Source organism: Muscardinus avellanarius (assembly GCF_963383645.1).
Source record: "Muscardinus avellanarius genome assembly, chromosome: 7".
Classification (NCBI taxonomy): domain Eukaryota; kingdom Metazoa; phylum Chordata; class Mammalia; order Rodentia; family Gliridae; genus Muscardinus; species Muscardinus avellanarius.
Window position 1 is genome coordinate 37,515,865 of NC_137793.1, and position 19,999 is coordinate 37,535,863.

At 43.9% G+C, this 19,999-nt stretch overlaps 1 protein-coding gene across 2 annotated transcripts in view; it reads left to right on the forward strand.

Annotated features, from left to right (window-relative positions):
• Positions 1-14,543: 14,543 nt before the first annotated feature.
• The window catches only part of MARCHF3 (membrane associated ring-CH-type finger 3), a gene marked incomplete at both ends in the record, with an annotated part of 39,752 nt that continues 34,296 nt past the window's right edge, over positions 14,544-19,999 (forward strand). For both annotated transcript variants that reach the window (XM_080698549.1, XM_080698550.1), the window contains 2 exons: positions 14,544-14,731; positions 17,728-17,932. In XM_080698549.1, coding sequence (XP_080554675.1) covers positions 14,544-14,731; positions 17,728-17,932 — 393 coding nt within the window. The remainder of the gene's footprint in view (positions 14,732-17,727; positions 17,933-19,999) is intronic.

The following is a 19,999-nucleotide window of genomic DNA, read 5'->3' on the forward strand; positions in this document are numbered from 1 at the left end:
AAAGGGTCTCTTAAGCCAGCGAGGCTGGCTTTGAACCTGCATGATCCTCCTGTCTCCGCCTCCCAAGCGTGGAGATTACAAGCGTGAGCCACCACGCCAGGCTCCTACTTTGTTTTTAAAAAGGAAAATTGTAACCTTTATTTTGGCAAGGCTAGTGATTTCCCACCTCTGCCTTAGTCAATGACTATTCACACCTCATACAATGGCACCTGTTTCCCTCTCATTGTGCTCATAGTAGAACTTTGCAGTAGGAATTACACTTCATTTAGACCCTAGATTCTATGATTAAGTCTAGGACGGTAAGAATCTATGGAGCATTGTTAGTATAAAGATGGCCTAATAGCCTGTGGGGTGTGTGTGTGTGTGTGTGTGTGTGTGTGTGTGTGTGTGTGTGTGTGTACATACTTTTATTTACATTAGTCAAGAAGTCAGGACCTGAAAATATGACAAGAGATCCAAATATCTTAGTTCAATAGCACTTTCCAACACAGAAACATTCCCTAGAAAGATTCTCAGTAGGAAGAAAATTGCTTTTGTTAGTGTATTTAAAGTTTGCTCTTCTCTTTTTTTTTAACTTTTTATTGGTGCATTGTAGTCATACATCTTAATGGAGGACAAGATGGTGGAGGCATACAAGCACACATCACCCAATTAGCCCTTCCTCAATTCCCGCCCCATTTTGTCCCACTCCCTCCTCTCATTTTTGGCTTAGTGATTGACTTTGATATGTTTGTTAATGTACATCATGAACATTAGAGAATTTCCCTCTTTCCCCCTCCCATACCATCAGTTAGGTCACCTTATTTGCTCATCTGTAGTATTCCCTTCTTTGTCTAGAGTTCCTCCTATGACCCATTTTCTCCCTAGCTTTTGCATATTAGGGAGAACATCCGATTTCTTATTTTTTGTGACTGACTAATCTCACGTAGCATAATGTTCTCCAGTTCCATCCATTTCCCTGTAAATGGCGTAATTGTGTTTTTCTTTATGGCTGAGTAAAATTCCATTGTGTACATATCCCATAATTTTGTAATCCATTCATCTGTTGATGGCCACCTTGCCTGGTTCCATAGTTTGGCAATTGTGAATTGTGCAGCTATGAACATAGATAAATAAGCATTAGCTCTTCTCTTAAGCCTCTGTTTCTAAAGAAAGTATTTTTGCTTTTATAGAATGTATGCAAGTCCTCCACTTACAGAGTCATGAAAGATGTTCTCTGCCAGTTCATGGTTCAGCGACTCTCAGTGAGACCCAGGGAAGCCAGGAAAAAGCACTTCCTCCCTTCCCAGCCCCCTTGGCACCATCTCCTCACTTGTCCCCCCTTCAAAGAGGAGCAGCGCCCACACTCTTGTCTAGAGGGCCATTTGGGAATCCCCTCTAATTTCCCCTCCACTATTCTTCCTTTCTCTGTTTTGCTATTCTATACCCAATTTCAAACAGAACAGAAATACAGATGGGCACGAGTGGCTGTGTTTCCCAAAATATACTTTTTTTCTCAAGTGCTTCCCTCTTGAAGTGTGTGGACAGAGCCAGCATTTAGTCTTCCCATTATCACTCTGTTTTAATGTCTAACTGACAGATGTCTGTCAGTAAAACAAGGTGATAATGGACAGAAAATGCCCCTGCTCTTAGAGAACAGAAAAGAAAGACCCTGGATTCCTGTCAGTCTCAGAGACACTTGTCAGCCTCTGCTAAAGAAGGCCTATAAATGCCTCTGTGGGGAATATCTATGAGCAGCCTAAGTGTTTCCACCCTTATTAGTCAAAAGAAGAAAAGTGAGGTGTTTCTTGTATATGTACAGATTCTTACCCTGGTGGAAGCTTGCCCAGCATGTTAGCGTGTCACCATCATGGCACTGGCTCCAGGTGTGGCTCTGCCAGATGGCACTTACAGGCTTCATTGGGCCCGAATGTCTTCCCGATGAATCACAAACAAAGCCTAAATACTGCAGGCACCATAGCCCTGACGAGTGGATCAGGGAGGCGTTAGTACTGCCAGCCCCTTCCACTGACTTAGGACACTTCCAGGTGTTTCTAATAAATAATATAAAAATAAAGGCCTATAGGGGGCAAAAAATACCAATGATGTGTGCAGCAATAAGCAAAAGAGGGGCTGTTTTCAAACAATTCTCAATATTTCTAAAGAATCAGCAAAGGCAGAGGGACCCTGTGTGCAAGGAATCTGGGCCCCTAAGAACACTATGTCAACCATGAGGACAAGACTCTTGGGTACCAAAGAGGGCAAGAGAAATGACACCCGGCCTTCTAACCAAGAGTGCTGTTGGGTGATGGGACCACGCCCTTCACTTATTTTGCAATCCTTGAAATCACAAATCCAGTTCTCTATACTGAACAAGAAGAATTTGCTATGGGATAGTGGTTTGATTATTTTTTTCTAATAAAGACAGGTAGACCTTTAAAAGTAATAAAAACTGTTAAGGTATTATAAGATGTAACTAAAGTACCAATTCCTTATTCTGAAGATTGTTAATCATAGGAAAGAAGTAAGAAGTGACCATGCATTTGTGTGTGTGTGTGTGTGTGTGTGTGTGTGTGTGTGTGTGTGTCTGCATGTGAACTGCAGTTCAGCATAACCAGATTGCACTGGTTGACAAAGGAAAGTTTCTCATTACAAAAGAATTCCAACTACTAAGTATAGAAGGGAAATTAGAATTAGAAAGCATATTTGTATAACCTACAAATTAAATTACTGAACCAGACAGCTATCATCAATGGACATAATCATTAGATCTTTAGAAATATCTAAACAGGTAACTTCCCTGACCCTACTAAAAGTGAGATAGCCATACATTACTTGCCTCTGATGTAATGTCCTGAAAAGTACACAGCACCACCTATAAGTCATTCTTGTCTAAAAGTTGAGCCTGAAATTAATCAAGCTGATTCACATAGTTCAGAAAATACAGGGGACAGAGGAACAAGTTAAATGGTACCACAAGAAAACAGACAAACTGAGAAAGTAGATATAGAGACAGAACTCTTAAAAGCCGTGCACGAACTTCTGCAACAGGACAGTAGCATGAGAAGAAGTGGAGAGGGCTGTACATAAGAGAGACTTGGAATATATAAACCCAAATGTGAGTATACAATTTGTTTGAGTCATATAAACAAACCACTCATAAGATTTTTCAAGACAATTGAGTAAATTTAAACACAGTCTGAGTATTAGATAAGCACAAGATATTTTTAAGTTTGTTAGGTATAATTATGGCTTTGTGATGACATGAAGAATGTCCATATTTTTAGAAATTCATACTGAAGTGTGTAGAGGTAAAATGGCTTGGTTTCTGGGATTTGCTTTATAATCTTATTAGGAAGAAAAGAAATAAATTTAAAATGAGAGTGACAAAGTCTTGGTTCATTTTTAGATTTGGATGATAGGGTATATATGGCTTTGCTATAGTTCTATTTGCTTGATATTTTGCATGATAAAAACATAAAGGAAAAGAATAGAAAATCTTTCTCAGGGGTAGCAGTGGGGGTTCCATTGCCTTTAGACAAGATAGGAGCTATGGCCAGAACAAGGTAATTTTCTGATGAGTCAAAAATTGGGGATTTTTTTTTTCTATTTTTTGGAGATTTCCTTTATTTAAAAACTTAGTGAGCTGGGCGTGGTGGCACATGCTTCTAATCCCAGTACTTGGAAGGCTGAGACAGGAGGATCACAGGTTCATGGCCAGCCTCAGCTACTTAGTGAGACCTTCTTTCAAAATAAAGAATAAAAGGTAGGACTGGAGGTATAGCTCAGAGGTAGAATGCCCCTGGGTTCAATCTCCAGTACTGCAAAAAAAAAAAAAAAAAAAAAAAATCCTTAGTTCTGTCAGCTTTTAGGGAAGTCACTAAATGCCAATTCAGGTGACTGGAAGAGAGTTTGGGAAACAAATAGTCTTCAGTGTTAAAGTTAGTGCTGATCTTAGCTGGAATAAGCATCTTGCTTCCTTCAGCATCTGCAGTGGCTAGGCTCTAGGGACTTATCTGGCTACATGTGTTTTTCACATTTATTAGTGAAGTTGGAGATTCAGGAATAAAACACAGTCTTCAGGAACATTGTGTTAATTTGTGACACGCTAGAGATTTTTTTAGCCCATAAAACAAATGAATGAGTTCCATGGGGATATAACTGTTATTTTCACCCTAGAAAGCAGTAAAGACCCACAGTATTTATGAAGTGCTTAGAAAATGGAAAAGGAATAGCACTATGAAAATAGAAAAATACACTCACACTATTGCCATTAATCGTGTATTTTTTTTTTTTTTTTTTTGGTCTGTTGTGAAGGAAAACTGCCATCAGATGGAAATTAAAAGTGTAGAACTCTTTGTTTTATTCGGTTGTTTTGTCTTGGATAATTATGTAATTCAGTGTTAGATAAAGTTGTTTTTGTTTCTGTCAAACAGGCTGAATTGAGCTTAGGAGCCTCACCCATTATTTTTGGCTAGATTGTAATATACAGAGGAAAGAAGAAACCAGATATTTGATTCAGGACCTTCCTTCTGTAGAACTGAGAGATTTCCAGGGACCTTGTGGTGGAAGACAGCCTGGGTTGTGTGTAAGCTGACACACTGAGCATTTCTAACAGGCTTAAGTACTTGGCTTCCCTGGAACCTGGGCAAGAGAGCAGGCTGATCGTCACACTGAAAAAGTCCAGATGAAGCCAGTGTTCTACAGGTGGGGGCTGTGTAAGCAAGGCCACTCTCTACCTGTACTGAGGTGCAGGAAACTAGTGCAGGTGCCAAGGTCAGACACATGGTGTGTAGGTAGAGGCAGGCAGGGCCCAGCCAAAGGAGAGCACAGAAAGGGGAGTATGCTCCATTTAGTAAAACTGAGGTTTCTTTGAAGAGATTAGTAAGTGCTCTGCATTGAGGTAAGTAGAAAACAAGTCTCATAATCAAGAAAGAGACCCTATATGCCAATTTTATGGCCCACAAGAATCCAAGATACACTCCGTGACCAGATGAAATGATAAAGTGATCTCAGGTAACTGAGTCCTTGGATACTTATTACTTTCATTTTGTGCTTGTTTGTGTTTTGATTATTTAAAAAGACTGGACCCATGCTAAGTAACCAATAAAATAGAATCTGTGGTTTTTTGTGTATATGTGGGGGGAGAGGAGTAGTGTCTAAGGCCAAGAAAAGTAATCCTGGGATGTTTCTGTGGTATTTACCTACGTTTACACAAGACCGTCAAAGAACTGTCAACGGTTCCGTATGCCACCACCAAATGTTTGCTTGAGAATGTGGGAGGGAGTGAGGAGGACAGCAGAAGCAGTGCACCAGGGGAGGGGACCTGGAGGGGCCTCTGTCCCTGCCCCAACCCCCATGGTGTGAGATGGCCATGTCACACTGCAGTCCTAAGCTGTACCCATCACCAAGAGCCCTCTGTGTTCCAGGACAGGCCTACCTCAGGTCCCCAGTGCCCAGGGCACTCCCATTCATTAGCAGATAGGTGGCAGTTCAAAGCCTGGATCCCATGACCCAAACCAGGGCTCTGTTTCATTTCTTCTCCCCTCAGAGACTATCAGAGAGTGCCTGACTGAAAGCCCAGATATGTAAAAAGCATTGCAGGGACACCCCAAGACTGCGAGAAGGACTGGTACATTTAGGGCCTTGGGTAATGCGAGGCATGAGCTAGGGTCTGTCTCTAAACTCTAATGCCAGGGGCAAGGCTAAAGAGCAAGCTATAAAGAGCTCTTCACTGCACGCATCATAACATTCCTTGGCAGGCTGAGCGGCTGTGGTTATCCTGGTGTGTAAGCAGAGGGCACTGTAGCCAGGAGTCTGAAAGTGCCTCAGAGAACAAGCAGGGAGGCCCAGCCCACAACCCAAGTGGAAATGGAGCATGGACCCGGCCTTGTAAAAGGGCATGATTGCAACCTCCCTGTGGAGGTTTCCTCCCTGAAGAGGAAAACCCCCAAGGAACACTGGCTTTATCCTAGAGTGGGAAGGCTCGGGTTCAGAGTTGGCTCATCTGTACGGCTGATACTGGGTTGCTTGCACAGAGGAAGGTGAAGTACAGCTTGGCAAGAAATCCCAAATCAGCTTCCTTAGTGGTAGGCATTCATTTGCATGCTGATCGAACATATGCATAAGCCTAACAACAAATTAGGAGCTTCCAGTTCTTGGACTGTGTTGAATCTCGTGGCAGAATTGTTTTCTCGAGTGTGATCAGATATTCTGGCCAGCATGCTACACCTTGCCTACGTCTCCTCCTTCGTGCTGGACAGCAGGGAGCCTTTAGATAGGCACTGGGCACTCCAAATATCTGAAGAGTACACTTGTTTTTCTTCTAAATGATATCCCACGAACATCTCCTCTTGTTTCATCGCACCCCTTTATATTTTTTAACCTGATGTTTAAACTCTCTGATATGTCCCAGGATTCTCGGGTGCATCCTCACTTCCTGGCACCTCCCTCAGCTCAGCGAGGTTCCTAGGTAGGAGCCAGTTGTTATTTACAAGTGTAATTCAGCTGTTGCTGTGTCTTTGAACACACAGGGTTGTTGTGGGATTTTTTAATTGCCATTTTCATCTATCTAATTAAAATTAAATGGAAAAAATGGATAGCCTCCAAAATCTGAATTAATTTCATGAGTACTTCAGGGAAAAATATGTATAAATATGATAATTGGTACTTGATGTGCCTTCAGCAGAGTGAGAGGATTTTACCTGGATGAAGAGAAAAAAATATAGTAATTTTATATGGGAAAAAAAAAGATTTGTCTGATGCTTCTGATACTTCTTGTGGCTGAAAATCAGAATTAATTACATGGATGGAAGTGATAAATAGCTCTAAATATAACTTCAAAATAGTACACCATGAATGTGTTATTAAAACTCCTTCCACATCCAACTTGCTTGTGCTGGTCTGATTTGATTCTCCCTGTGGCTCATCGTTGGTATTTACACATTTCTCAAGAAAATGCCATTACCCCCTAGTCAAAACCTCATTCTCGCTCAGAAACGAGCACTTCACCTGCTCACTGTGTTCTGTAAGTGTGGCAACAAGCACACGGCAGAAAATAATGAGACAACAAAAAAAGTTTTTTTTTTTAATTCATTGGGCCAGCCAGTGTTTCTCTCTGCAGACCCATCAATCGCTGATGGACGTGTTTATGAAGACTTAGATGGTCACTTTATTTGGAATGACAAAGTCTATGTTCTACATAATGAGGTCAGCGAAGCATCCAGAAAAGAAACGTATAATTCCGAAGCGTGGGTCTGTGAGCACAGCCCTGCCGCTGCTATTTAAGTTTAATGAAGCAGCTACTTTACTGCTATACACTCTCAGTGAATAGCCTCCTTGGCGTGTTTTTGAAAACTTCAATGTTGCTGGTAATCATGTCCCAGAAATCTCCTTGGAGAGCCTTTGTGTCCCGTTCTCAGAAGAAATATGCCACTTTTACATGTTAATGGTTTTGAAATTAGTCATTGGCTCCATTTTCACTGGAAAGGAAGGTCGTTGTGTGATTTCCTACCTCCCCTGGTTTGCTCCAAACATTCGGGATACTCTGAGTTCATCAGCCAGGTGGAGCATTGTCTGTTTTTAACATGCCTGAAAAGACATGGAAATGTTCTACCAGGAGCATTCCTGGTTTCAGAATTCAGAATTCAGAATTGTTCTTGGAATTCAGCCGAGGGGGAAATTCCTGCACAGGCCACTGTTGCTGTTTTCCCCATTTCCATTGCTGATGGCCTGTGTGGCCCATTCACTGGTCTCCTTGGAGAGTGCTGTGCTCCCTGAGTGCTCAGACCCCCTCAGAAGGCTAGGGAACACCGCACACTGCTTTCTGAAACAGATTCGCTCATGTAGACTGCTGGCAGCCTTCTGAATGCTGGGCCACTGTTCTGATGCAGAACTCTGTGAGAGCAAAAAGACATCTCACCATCCCATGGTTCCACCATGTCATTCCCTCATACTCCCCTGTATTTTCATGGCATGGCGGGTGGTGGCAAGGTGCCAGGCCCTCGCAGCTCTGCAACCCAGGGGAGGTCTCGGAAGTATTCCAGACTGGTGACCTGCACTTCACTTGAGCCATGTAAAATAGGATTGGGGAAGGTTGGACCTTGCACCACCAGAAACTTCCTAGAAATGGCTAATAGTTGTCAAAAAAACTTTTTTAAAAGATGTGTTTCAGCCGGGCGTGGTGGCGCACGCTTGTAATCCCCGCACTTGGGAGGCAGAGACAGGAGGATCGCGCACGTTCGAAGCCAGCCGCGCGCGCTGGCTTAGGAGACCCTGTTTCCAAATATAAAATGTAAAAAGAGGTCTGGGAGTGTAGCCCGGAGGTAGAAGGGCTTCCAGGAACCCCAGTACCACCAAAAAAAAAAAAAAAAAAAAAAAAAAAAAAAGATGTGTTTCAGCCAGGTGTGGTGGCTCACGCTTATAATCCCAGAGCCTGGGAGGCTGAGACAGGAATATCTCACAGGTTCGAGGCCAGCCTCAGCTACTTAGTGAGGCTCTCAGCAACTTAGTGAGACCTGTTTCCAAATAAAAATATAAAATAGGTCTGGGAGTATAGTCCGGAGGTAGGAAAGCCCCTGGGTTCCACCCCCAGTACAAATAAATAAATAAATAAATAGTGTTTGGATGGACAGGTGAATAAGTGAATTTACTTCTTGTTTGTTTGTTTGTTTGTTTGTTGCAGTACTAGGGATGGAACCCAGGGGCATTCAACCTCTGAGCTATACCTCCAGCTCTATTTTTTATTTATTTTGAAACAGGGTCTCACTAAGTTGCAGAGGACCTCCCTAAGTAGCTGAGGCTGTCCACAAACTGTGATCCTCCTGTCTCAGCCTCTCAAGTACTGGGTTACAAGGTGTGTCACCATGCCCAGCTGAATTTGCTTTTTGACCATCTTTAGTTGTGGAATTAATAGAGGATCCTTCCAGGATGTATTTGGACCAGAGGAGACTTTTTCTTTTTTTAAATTATATTTTATTGTAGAAAGAACACCTGACATTATCGACCTTTTTAACAATAGTTGGGGGGGTACTAGGGATTTAATCCAGGGGCATTGTACCTAGAGCTACACCCCCAATTCTTTTTATTTTTTATTTTGAAGCAAGTATCACTAAATGGCCAAGGATCTCACTAAATTGCTGAGGCTGGCCTTGAACCTGTGACCCTCCTATTTCAGCCTCCCAAGTACTGGGATTGCAGGTATGTGCAACATTCCTAGCCCTTTTAAAACAAATTTTTAAGCATACAGTACATTATTATTTACTATGGTTATGATGTCATAGAGCAGACCTCTAGGACTTATTTACCTTGCTTAATTGAAACTTAATGCCTGTTGAATAGTAACTCATTATTTTCAGGGATCATTTCTATAGTCCCTACCACTTCTTAAAACCTCTGGAATTGGGTATTAATTTGAACTTGGAGGCCCAGTTTAGCACTGTACTACCTACCCTCTAAGCTTGGTCCTGCTCAAACCACACCACCCAGGCAGGTCTCACGACCAGGTTAGTGTCAGCCAGAACTTACCCTGTGCCTCTGTTTTCACCTGTAAACCCTGTGGCTAATTGTCATACCCAGACAGAAGTGCCTGTGTAACAGATCTCCCTTCTCAACTTGCATCTAAGAGCCTAAGGTTGACCTGTCATTAGAAGTGCAGCTCTAAGCCGGGTGTGGTGGTGCAAGCTTGTAATTCCAGCATTCGTGAGGCTGAAACTGGAGGATCGTGGTTTGCAGACAGCCTCAGCTACTTAGTGAGGCCCTCCGTAACTTAGTGAGACCCTGCTTCAAAATAAAGAATAAAAAACAGGGCACGGGGTATAGCTCAGAGGTTGAATGCCTCTGGGTTTCATCCCCAGACCCGCAAAAAAAAAATGCAGTTGTGATATAAGTAGGCCTGAAAGGGAAGTTGGGAGAGGCTCATGTTTTATTTTGTAGTGTATTTGTCACATGCTAGGTCAGTGAAGACTTAGTCTCACTAAGCTGTGGAGGGCCTTACTAAGTAGCTGAGACTGGCCATGAACTGCGATCCTCCTGTCTCAGCCTCTCAAATGCTAGGATTACAAGCATGCACCACCATACCCGGCTCTGAGAGTGATCTTTTTTAAAGGCATGAGCCTGGCAACTAAAAGCTCTCTTGGCTTCTTGTCTTGTCATCTGATATTTCCCTCTGCACAAACTCCCACCATGAAGCCATCTGCTAGAATGTGATGCACAGGGAGGCCCTTGTGAGAACTGGTGCCATGCTGTTTGGTCTTTCAGCCTCTAAAACTAAGCCAAATAAACTTTTCTATGTAAGTTCTTTAGCCTCCAATATTTTGTTATAGCAACTGAAGGCTAATTAATACAGAAAATTGGGATCCTCTAAGAACTTCCCTAATTGCTTCTATATTCTGACAAATATTGTTTGAGACCTTACAAATAGCCAGGTAGTTCAGGAAGTATTAGTACCCTAATTTTAAATGTTCAGAAAAGTTCCGGTTCCTGAGAATTACCCCTGCAGCTTACTACTCACCAGAGGTGGATCACTTACTCCATGAGTGGTAAGCCAGTGCAAAGGTTTACACTGCTAAGAGCAGAGCTTTTCCCCTCAGTTTATGATCCTTATGGAGGCTGGGGGCAGGGGCTGAGGAGACACAGGGACTGTAGAGGTGAGCAGGGCCCGCTTCCTTGTGTGCTTTCCTCCCCTCCTCCATGTCCTGAGAACACATCCTTGTGATGCCTGCCACGTTCCCATGGAGATCACTTCCCAGTGGCAGCTTATTCCAGTGGCAGACAATTAGCTGCAGCCTGGTTAGTCCCTGCTTTTGTGAAACCTGTACTTAGTGCTTGGGTGGGTGGGGGGTCACAGTTTAACAGGCAAGCATTTTTGTTTCAATGAATCTCTAATCAGGCTTTCATTTATTTAGACATTCCCTCTGTTTTCACTGTCTCCTCTTATCTACCTACTCCTACTCTTCCTGCTGCTGTGCAGCTGAGTTCGGCCAGTGCCAAATCATGTTATATTCTCAGCCTGAGAAAAATTCTGCAAAGTATCAAACCTGGCCGATAAAAGACCTGTCCTACCAGGTTTGAGGTTTCAAATTTACACATACACTACTCTTCCCCAGCACTGTGTTTTTGTCCGAAGAAAACCCAGGGAGAATTCTTGTGTGGACTAGGAAGCTACTTTTCCACAAGAGCAGTGCACTGGTATTGATAAGAAAGCAATGGAATGGTGCTTGAAATTTCGCAGAAAGCGCCAGGAAGACCAGTGCTAGGCTGCAAACCAACAGCTCAGCTCTTTCTAGCATCTAAGGCAGCAGCCTGCTGTTTTCCCAGGTGGCTCTGAACGAGACAGGGAAATGCAGTGGGCCATTTGTCACTGCCCCAGGTGCAACATGTGCATGCCAATTGGTGCGTGCAGCCTGCAGGCCCTGGCTTGCTTGCCCCATGCCTGCCTCTGGGCTTTCCTTTCACTGAGATCAAGGCAGAAAGTGCTCCTCTCCCTCCTCCTCCACCTGAGTATGCAATTCCATCCATTCTTCTGGGATTAGAACTGATTTGGCCAAACCCGCTGTGATGGAGCCTGCTCATGGTCTTTGTAATCCCTCCCACCCCACTTTAAATTCAAAGTGTAGTCTTTTAGGACTGTTGGGACTCCTTTCTGGCATGCCAGTCTTTGTATCTCAAGGTTATTCCAGTGTGTGTATAGCAGACATGCTGGTACATTCTCCAGGGAGTGCTGGACTAGAGTATCATTCATTCAACTAAGTTGAATGGGCCTGGTCTCAGAGGATCGTGGGTAGAGGTTATGCACAGAAAGCACAAGAAAAAGAATCAGGGTTTGCTTGGAGAAGGAAAGGTAGAGCCACCTTGTGTCCCTTTATGCTGAGCTCAGTGCCCAGCCCGTACTGTGAATGGCATAAACTGATCAGGCAGATGATAATAACCCTTTTGTCCAAGAAGAGAAATAAAAAGTGTATCATATGAAAGTAAAATTACAGACAGAAAAGGAGTTTATGGGAAACTCTGCCTCTAGAATATTTTAAGGACATTGTATTGTGGATTTAGGTCACACACCTAGAACTACTTTCTTTGATGAGGACTTAATCTAGATTACAGGTGAGCATCAGTACTGATAGGTCCCACTGACACGTTGTGCAGCCCTCTCTGTGGGCTTCGGTCCCACTGAGCACAGGGAGGGAGCACTTGGGCCTCTGCGCTGGAGATATGCACAGCCCGAAAATAGACTCTCAGAGTGCACCCAGACATAATGAGTCCATTCGGCAAGAAGGTCACTGTGTCTGCTTTTCCTGCCAACATACCCCTGGCTCTTAATCTATGACTGCCTTGTGCAGCACAGGAGCTGTGCCAGGAAGCTACACTTTGTGGCTGCAAGGCATTATGAGAATTTAAAATCATGTCAATGGGGTTTGTCAGGGTAGGCCCGAAGAGGGGACGTATACACTATTTAGAAGAGGATCATCTTTTAACATCCTTTTGTTGTTTGGCCTGAGAGCCCCCATAACATCTTAAAAAAAAAGACTCTTGGGCCTGAGCTACAAATTAAGTTCACTGTGCCAATTCTACCAAAAACATGAAAAGACACCCACCCAAAAGTGTGGCATGGTTAACCAAGCGGTGGGATTATGAGTGAGTTGTATTGTTTTCTTCTTGTTTTTCTGTGCTTTCTATAATGTATACTTAATGTATTTGCAATGTAAAATAAAGCAGGAAACCATATTTAAGAAGCAAAACATACCCTAAAGGAATTAACTGTCTGACTGTGTTCCTTTGAATATTCAGTATTGGGGTTGTAAAAATGGCACAGGGCAAGACAGCCCCTGCCTGCATCCCCGAATCACACCTCAGCTCCCTCCACTCCCAGTTCCAAAGGGCTGCTGAGCACGGGCAGATAGCCATCAGAGAGGATGGGTGCTACAGGAGGACCTCAGGGAAGGGAGGTTGCGGGAGCAAGCAAGTCACACACTCAGCAGCAAGGAGGAGGTGACAGTCACAGCTAGTGTCTCCAGCAGTCAAGCCAGCTTGACATGTGCATGTAGGAGGGGAAACTGTCCACTCGAGTTCACCAGGAAACACTGCTTTCTGACCTGAGCGCATCCTGTTGATGCTCATTGTTCCGGAAGTTGGAAAGATCCTGTTTTCCGGAGCTATAGGGATCAAGTAAAATATAATGAGCAAAGACAGATATCTGGGAAGAAACTACCTCTGGAGGAATTCCAAATAGCCCCTTGGGGCCGCCAAGTAGGGGAAGACATGATTTTCACGTTAGACTTGGGGCTTTGTCTGTTCATGCTGGTTGTCAACATGCACTCAGTTTGTCAAGCAGTCCTGCCACTGTCCTGCTGAGCGCAGGCCATGTGGAGCTTGAGGTGAGCAGGCTGGCAGAAGGGGCACGCACGGGCCATGCCACTGCGCCACCTCACCTTTGGACACAGTTACCCCTGCAGTTTCTCCACAAACCTCCATTTCTTACGTATCACAGGCTGACCTGTGAATGCGGGGGTGGGGGATTCCTCACTTCACTGGGTCTTAATGCTTTGAACTCGAAGTCACAGCCCATGCCCTATACCACACACATCAGAAACACACAATTCCTTGCAGTTTGTATGGTAGAGTCTGTTAGGGATAGAAGACCCTTATTAATAATGATCTATTTGTAGTGACTGTTAAGATCTTGTTCATCACTATCATCCCCATCCCTTCTTCTCTGTTTCCTTATGATGGTGCACGTGTCCCTGGATTTTAGGTAGTATACAAACAAACACAATATCTGTGGTAATGCATTTATTTTAACATCCATTGAGGATTGGGGGAACAAGCTTATCAAACTAATTATTTCATAAATAACTTTAAAACAGGCAAAGACAAGATATGTTTTTAAAGAAAGTTAATTTTCAAGGCATATTATATAGATAATTGCACTATGGATCACAGCAATGGCAAAAGTCAGGGTGGAACTATAACTGAATGTTCGTATTTAGCAAATAGAATCCTAGAATATGCTACTTGGCCAAAATCTTTTTCCTCTCTCTGTTTTTAATCTTTGTATCTCAGAATGAAGCTGCATAGAGAATAAATTGCTATGAGAAAAAAATAGTTGCAAACAGTTTTAATAATGATTCTAGTAACTTTTAGAGAGTGTCAACAAAGACTTATTGCTTCTCTGGTGCGGAGCAGGAGAGCTGCTTATCTTCTCTTCAGATCTGGGCTTCAGAGCCATCATTCTGTCCCCCCATGGAAAGCAGGGATTCTGAATGTTTATATATGCCAACCCACTCGCTGTCTTGTTCACACCCAAGTCCACTGTTTCTTGTGGGCTATGTGTATGTGATTATGCATGTGTATGTATGTGTGTGTGTGCATGTGTAAATGGTAACAAGATAAGTGCCGTGTCTAGGCTACCCTGTTATTTATATTAAATAAAGATATGACGATGTTGGTGGCCCATAATTCTCCATTTTCTATTAATCACTCAGCCCAAGTAAACTGTTTTCTGATCTCTCTTAGATGGAAATCCTCTATGAATGTGGAAGCCATTAGTGGAGTAATTGCTGTCTGTTGCCATGACAACCAGCCGCTGCAGTCACCTGCCCGAAGTCCTGCCAGACTGCACCAGCTCGGCTGCGCCCGTGGTGAAGACTGTGGAGGATTGTGGCAGCCTGGTGAATGGGCAGCCACAGTATGTCATGCAAGTTTCAGCCAAGGACGGACAGCTGCTGTCAACAGTAGTGCGGACTCTTGCCACCCAGAGGTAGTTGGGCAATTAAAATAAACGAATCTGTAATTGATCTGGAGAACTGTTTGTCAGATGGAAAATGCTAAAGGGAATGTAATTAGTGCTCAGGTCTTTGTGTCAGGTGAGAGGAGGTGCTGGAAAAACGACACAAGTTCTGCCATTGCCGTTTCTATAGCAATAGGGCATAAAGCTGAAAGTCGTGTTGTCGAATGTTCTGCTTAAAGTCACACTTGCAGAGAGCCAGGCAGGGCAGGATCCCACAAGACGTGGGGTTGCTTGCTTTACATTTGTTATTTTGACACTGTGGTAATTATGCTCTTGCTGTCTCCAGTAGCTAATGAAGGTAGCTCTTTGTTGGAGCAGACTGAACAAGGCACCCGATTTCAAGTGACTGAGCCAAAGTGGTTGGTTTTGTGGGCACACCTTTTGAAGTGACATTCCTAGTGTACACACTGATCGGCATCACCTGATGGACACACATCTAGGGCCACCTCCTGGGGAGTTTCCTGTCACCATATAAGGGCCCTCCTTCACCCTCTACAGACACTCCAACATGTGTAGTGATATCATTAAAGCCTCTTCAGCTGTCTTGCCAGGTGATGAACAACTCAGAGGCCACTTTTCCAGGCTGGCACTTTGTCCCTGGAGTCTGTTCTTGTGCTGCTATGGCACAACGGCAGGCTGGAAGCGAACGGGATGCTAGACTGATAGGTGCACCTTGGCTTCTCCAGCTTTTTTCAGAATGGCTAAGTGGGACTTTTGACCTATGAATGTATGTCACCACCAGACTTATCCCCCAGTGTCAGTGCTGACACTCTGACCCTGAATCTTAGAAACAGTTATTCACACTAACTGCTTACCTCAGCCCAAGTGATGGGTCAGCCCCTGCAGCACAGGCAGAGGCCCCCAGGTCCACATGTGTGCCTGCAGCAGGGCTGCTGATGGCCCCAGGCCTGGACACGGCCCTCAGACATGGGATCACACCGAGGCACGCTCTGGACATTGTCCATATGCTTTCTGTTAAAATCTGTGTGGCTGTCACAAAGAAATAGAAACATAACTAACGGATATTTTTCCACCTCTGACAATTGGTTAGGACTCAGAACACAATGTGGTGAACTGAGACTGGGTGTGCCCCAGTCCTGCTTGCAGCCATCAATCCCCTGAGTGCTCAGGAAGAGCAGGCTGGAGTTGGAATGACTGAGGCCTGTGAGCCAGTGTGTCCATCTGTCTGATGTGCACACTTGCTCTCCCACCACACAGCAACTCAAGCCAGAAGGTTGCAGAGTTTCACATGCACACCGCTCAGAGCGAGGAGGCAAGGAGCAACAAGTCAATTCTCTCCCCTTTCTTTTCCCACCCTGAGCACAAGTGGGTCTGTTATGCAGGTGGAAGGGAACCTTTTCCTCTCAGATCCCATTCTGGCCTTTGCTCATCCTCGTGCTTATTCCTAGAAAGGCCTTTGTGAACCTGCCGTGTTTCTATAGCTGTTTCCTTCTGGATCAAAGACTATGTTAAGGAAAGTGATGGGCCTGGACTTGGTCACTGTTATCTTTCAGATATGTGGGGAAAGACAGAGAAGTGGCTTAAGAGGCTGATCCTGGGGTTGTCACATATAATGAAGACATTTTACAAGCCCAACAAAGAACAGCATAAGCAACATAAGAAGAACTGGATCAGAGCTAGAGATGTAATTTATTGGCAGAGCACTCTCCTAGCATTTGTGAGACTCTTGGGTTTTGTTTGTTTGTTTGTTTGTTTTTTGTTTTTTGTTTTTTTGGTACTGGGGTTCCTGGAAGCCCTTCTACCTCACAGACCTATTTTTATATTTTTATTTGGAAACAGGGTCTCTTAAGCCAGCACAGCTGGCTTCGAACCTGCGTGATCCTCCTGTCTCCACCTCCCAAGTGCGGGGATTACAAGCGTGCACCACCACACCCGACTAAACTCTTGGGTTTGATCCCCAAAACTGTCACAAAAAAAAAGGAGGGAGGAGAAGGAGAAAGAAGAGATCAAATAGGGGGATGGACACAGTATTATCCTATTATATAATAGGACATATGGCCATGTTACTTGATTTGGACCTGAGTTTTTCCATGAGGGGACACTCACTGGCATCGACCAGCCATTTGCTATGTACTGGTCCCTATTCTAAGCTTCTCATCTGGACTGTCTTTTTTCATCTTCGAAATCTCCATATAGGGTGATTTCCCACTTTAGAGACAAGAAGACTAAAGTAAGGGAAGTGGAGCTACATGCCCAAAGTGAGGCTAGGAAGCCCCACAGCTGGGCCTGGCGCCCAAGCTGCTGGGTTGCAGAGCCCACACTAGGAACCACCTAGTATGTTACGCTGCCTTTGTGAAATACGCAGGAGTCATTTCTCAAAAATCCTAGGCAGAACTCTAGGCTGCCCCGGTAGGAAATATTCACTGCTCACTCTCAGAGTCCTTGGCATCCCCGAGGTCATTCTCCGAAAGCACTGTGCCTGGCTCAGCCGCGCTTCCTGTGGCAGCTGTGGGCCAGCTCCTGGTTCGCTTCCCTTCTCCACCCAACTGAAGGAAAAGCGAAAGGAGGCTCTGGAAATATAAAAAGTGTCCCAGCCTGATTCAAAATATGTCATTTTCCTAGAAACTACAATTGGCATCATTTCAAACAATTTCTGTTATTAATTGTGAGGAAATATTTTTATTTTTTGATTGGTAGTTTGCTGGAACTTCACCTAGGTTCAAGACAAAAATAACACATTGCTCATTTTCACTCATTTTTGTCCCCAGGCCATGCCTGGCTACTTGGATAATGGCCTCCTCCTATTTCTTTATATTGGCAAAAGGACATGGCCAACCGCTCTGGAGTGCTCAGGACCACTGGCCCCACTGCCAAGGTCAAGTGGGAAAATCTAAGGGGTCCTAATGCAGCTATCTGTTCTGAGCAGCCACCACTGGGGCGGGCCCAAAGACCACATGGCGGTGGCTCAGGGCCCAGTGACCAGCAGCGCTCTCCTTCTCTTGCAGCCCCTTCAATGACCGGCCGATGTGCAGGATCTGCCATGAGGGCAGCAGCCAAGAGGACTTGCTTTCTCCATGTGAATGTACGGGGACCTTGGGGACAATTCATCGGAGCTGCCTGGAGCACTGGCTGTCGTCCTCAAACACCAGCTACTGTGAACTCTGCCACTTCAGGTTTGCAGTCGAGCGCAAACCCAGGCCGTTAGTGGAGGTCAGTAAGTGGGGCATGTCTTGAAAACTTAGCTCTAATGAGCAAATGATGTCTGCATTTATGCCCGGATCACAAACCCTGTACGGCTTCACTGAAGCACGGTAATAGCTGTGTGTGTGCACATGTGTGTGTAAGAGAGAGAAACAGACAGACACAGAGAAGGATAGCATGTCAGCTCACTCAACAGCCAGCAGTAGAAGGTCTCCTTCACAAAAGTGGGAGCTTGAAAGTAGTACAAAGAAGTAGAATTAAGGAGAAAGAGGACATGTAGAGCAGTGGTCTCCATTTTTCAACCCCTGTGAATGGAACAAACAGATCACACACTTATCTCTTTTTATGTACCACCTGCCCAGCTTGGAGCAACTTAGATAAATGGGCATTTGAGTTACATATGCTGAGCAGTCTTCATGAAAATATAGCTGCCGAGTACAGAACCCACACTTCCTGGGTTCTGCAACCTCGGGTAAGTTACCTAACCCCTAGAATTGCTGTAAGAGTAAAAGGAATTACCATGTGTAAAACACTTAGCAATTTAGGGCACACATGAAAGCATTTGAATAAGAAATATATTTCTGGGAAATCATGCACAAACTTTTTTCAGTTAATACCCTAGTATGGGAATCTCCTATCTTAAAAAGTGGTACTATCAGCCCAGCAGCCATTAAATGGCAGAGTATTGTAAAAGGCATGAGATTTTGTTATCCCTAAGGTTTGGTCTGGTATTTGTCAGAGGAATTAGGGAAAAAATATTAGATGATTCCTGTCCTCTCTGCTAACCCCAAACTACTAGTCAGTTAATGACTGAATATTGACAATAATAAATATTTTGATATATTATGAGGTAAAGGTAGCTGTAAGGGGCCAGATCATTGCATCTGTAATTCAGAGCTGTTGATAATCTTATTTCAGCAGCTAACCCAGTGAAACCCTGGAATTAGAATCAGAACTAGGTATCAAGGAGCCTTTGGTGGAGACCATGTAGTATGTTAGCACCAACACACATCCGCCTCTGGAGAGCTCTATGTGTACATTCTCTTGTTTTTGATCTTGAAATTTAATAAGGATCTGTACCTAGAGCTTGTTTTAGCTATGACTTACTTGCCAAATGGCACAAAATTTATTTGATTTGTCCCGGTAGACTATGCTTTTTTCTTTTTTTTTCTTTTTTTGTGAATTTAGAGGCATTCTACCTCCAAGTGACACCCCCCAACCCTTTTTCTGAATTTTATTTTGAAACAGCATCTCACTAAATTGCTGAGTATCTCACTAAGTTGCTGAGGTTGGCCTCAAGCCTGCAATCCTCCTGTCTCAGCTTTTCAAGTACTGGATTATAGGAGTGTTTTACCACTCCTGCTGACTCTATGTTTAAAACATTGGATCAAGTGACCTCTTAATTTAGCTATCTTGCCTCTTGACATCCACTTTCAGAAATTCATATTTGTAGTGTGCCTATCAGGAATTGGGCCCTTTGACAGATTCACTGGTATTTAACATTTCAGGACCCCTCCCCAAAAGAGAAAATATAATTAAATAATAAACAAATGAGGTGAAGATTTTCCAAGACCAATGGTAAAAGTACAAAGAAGCCTGTTTTTTCTTTGCAGAAACTTTTTGGACCCTCCCCAGTTTGATAGTGCATTCTCTCCAGGAAAGCTGGTTTCCCAGAGTAAGAAAATCCTACTTTTAAATGGATTTTTATCCAACCACCTTTACTGGTATTGCCAAGGAAAGACTTTTACTTTTGTTTGGTAAAAATTCCCATGCATACGACATATAACAAACAAGGGTAGTGCATATGTGTGCACACACACATAAGTGTGCAGCCACCTTAGTTTCTCTAGTAACATGTGCATGTTAGATCATCCAGGGAGCCCTTTCAATCACAAGGGAAATGTACTCACACGCAGAGCGTTCTTCACAGTTGCCAACCTCAGGTCACAGACTGACTCCAGAATGGTAGGCAGCTGTCATTAAACAAGGAAGCAGGCAGATGACCTTGAGAAGGTGTGAGGTACTCTCCAGGATTTAGGGCCTTGTCTACAAAAACTTCCCCCAAACGGTCACTGT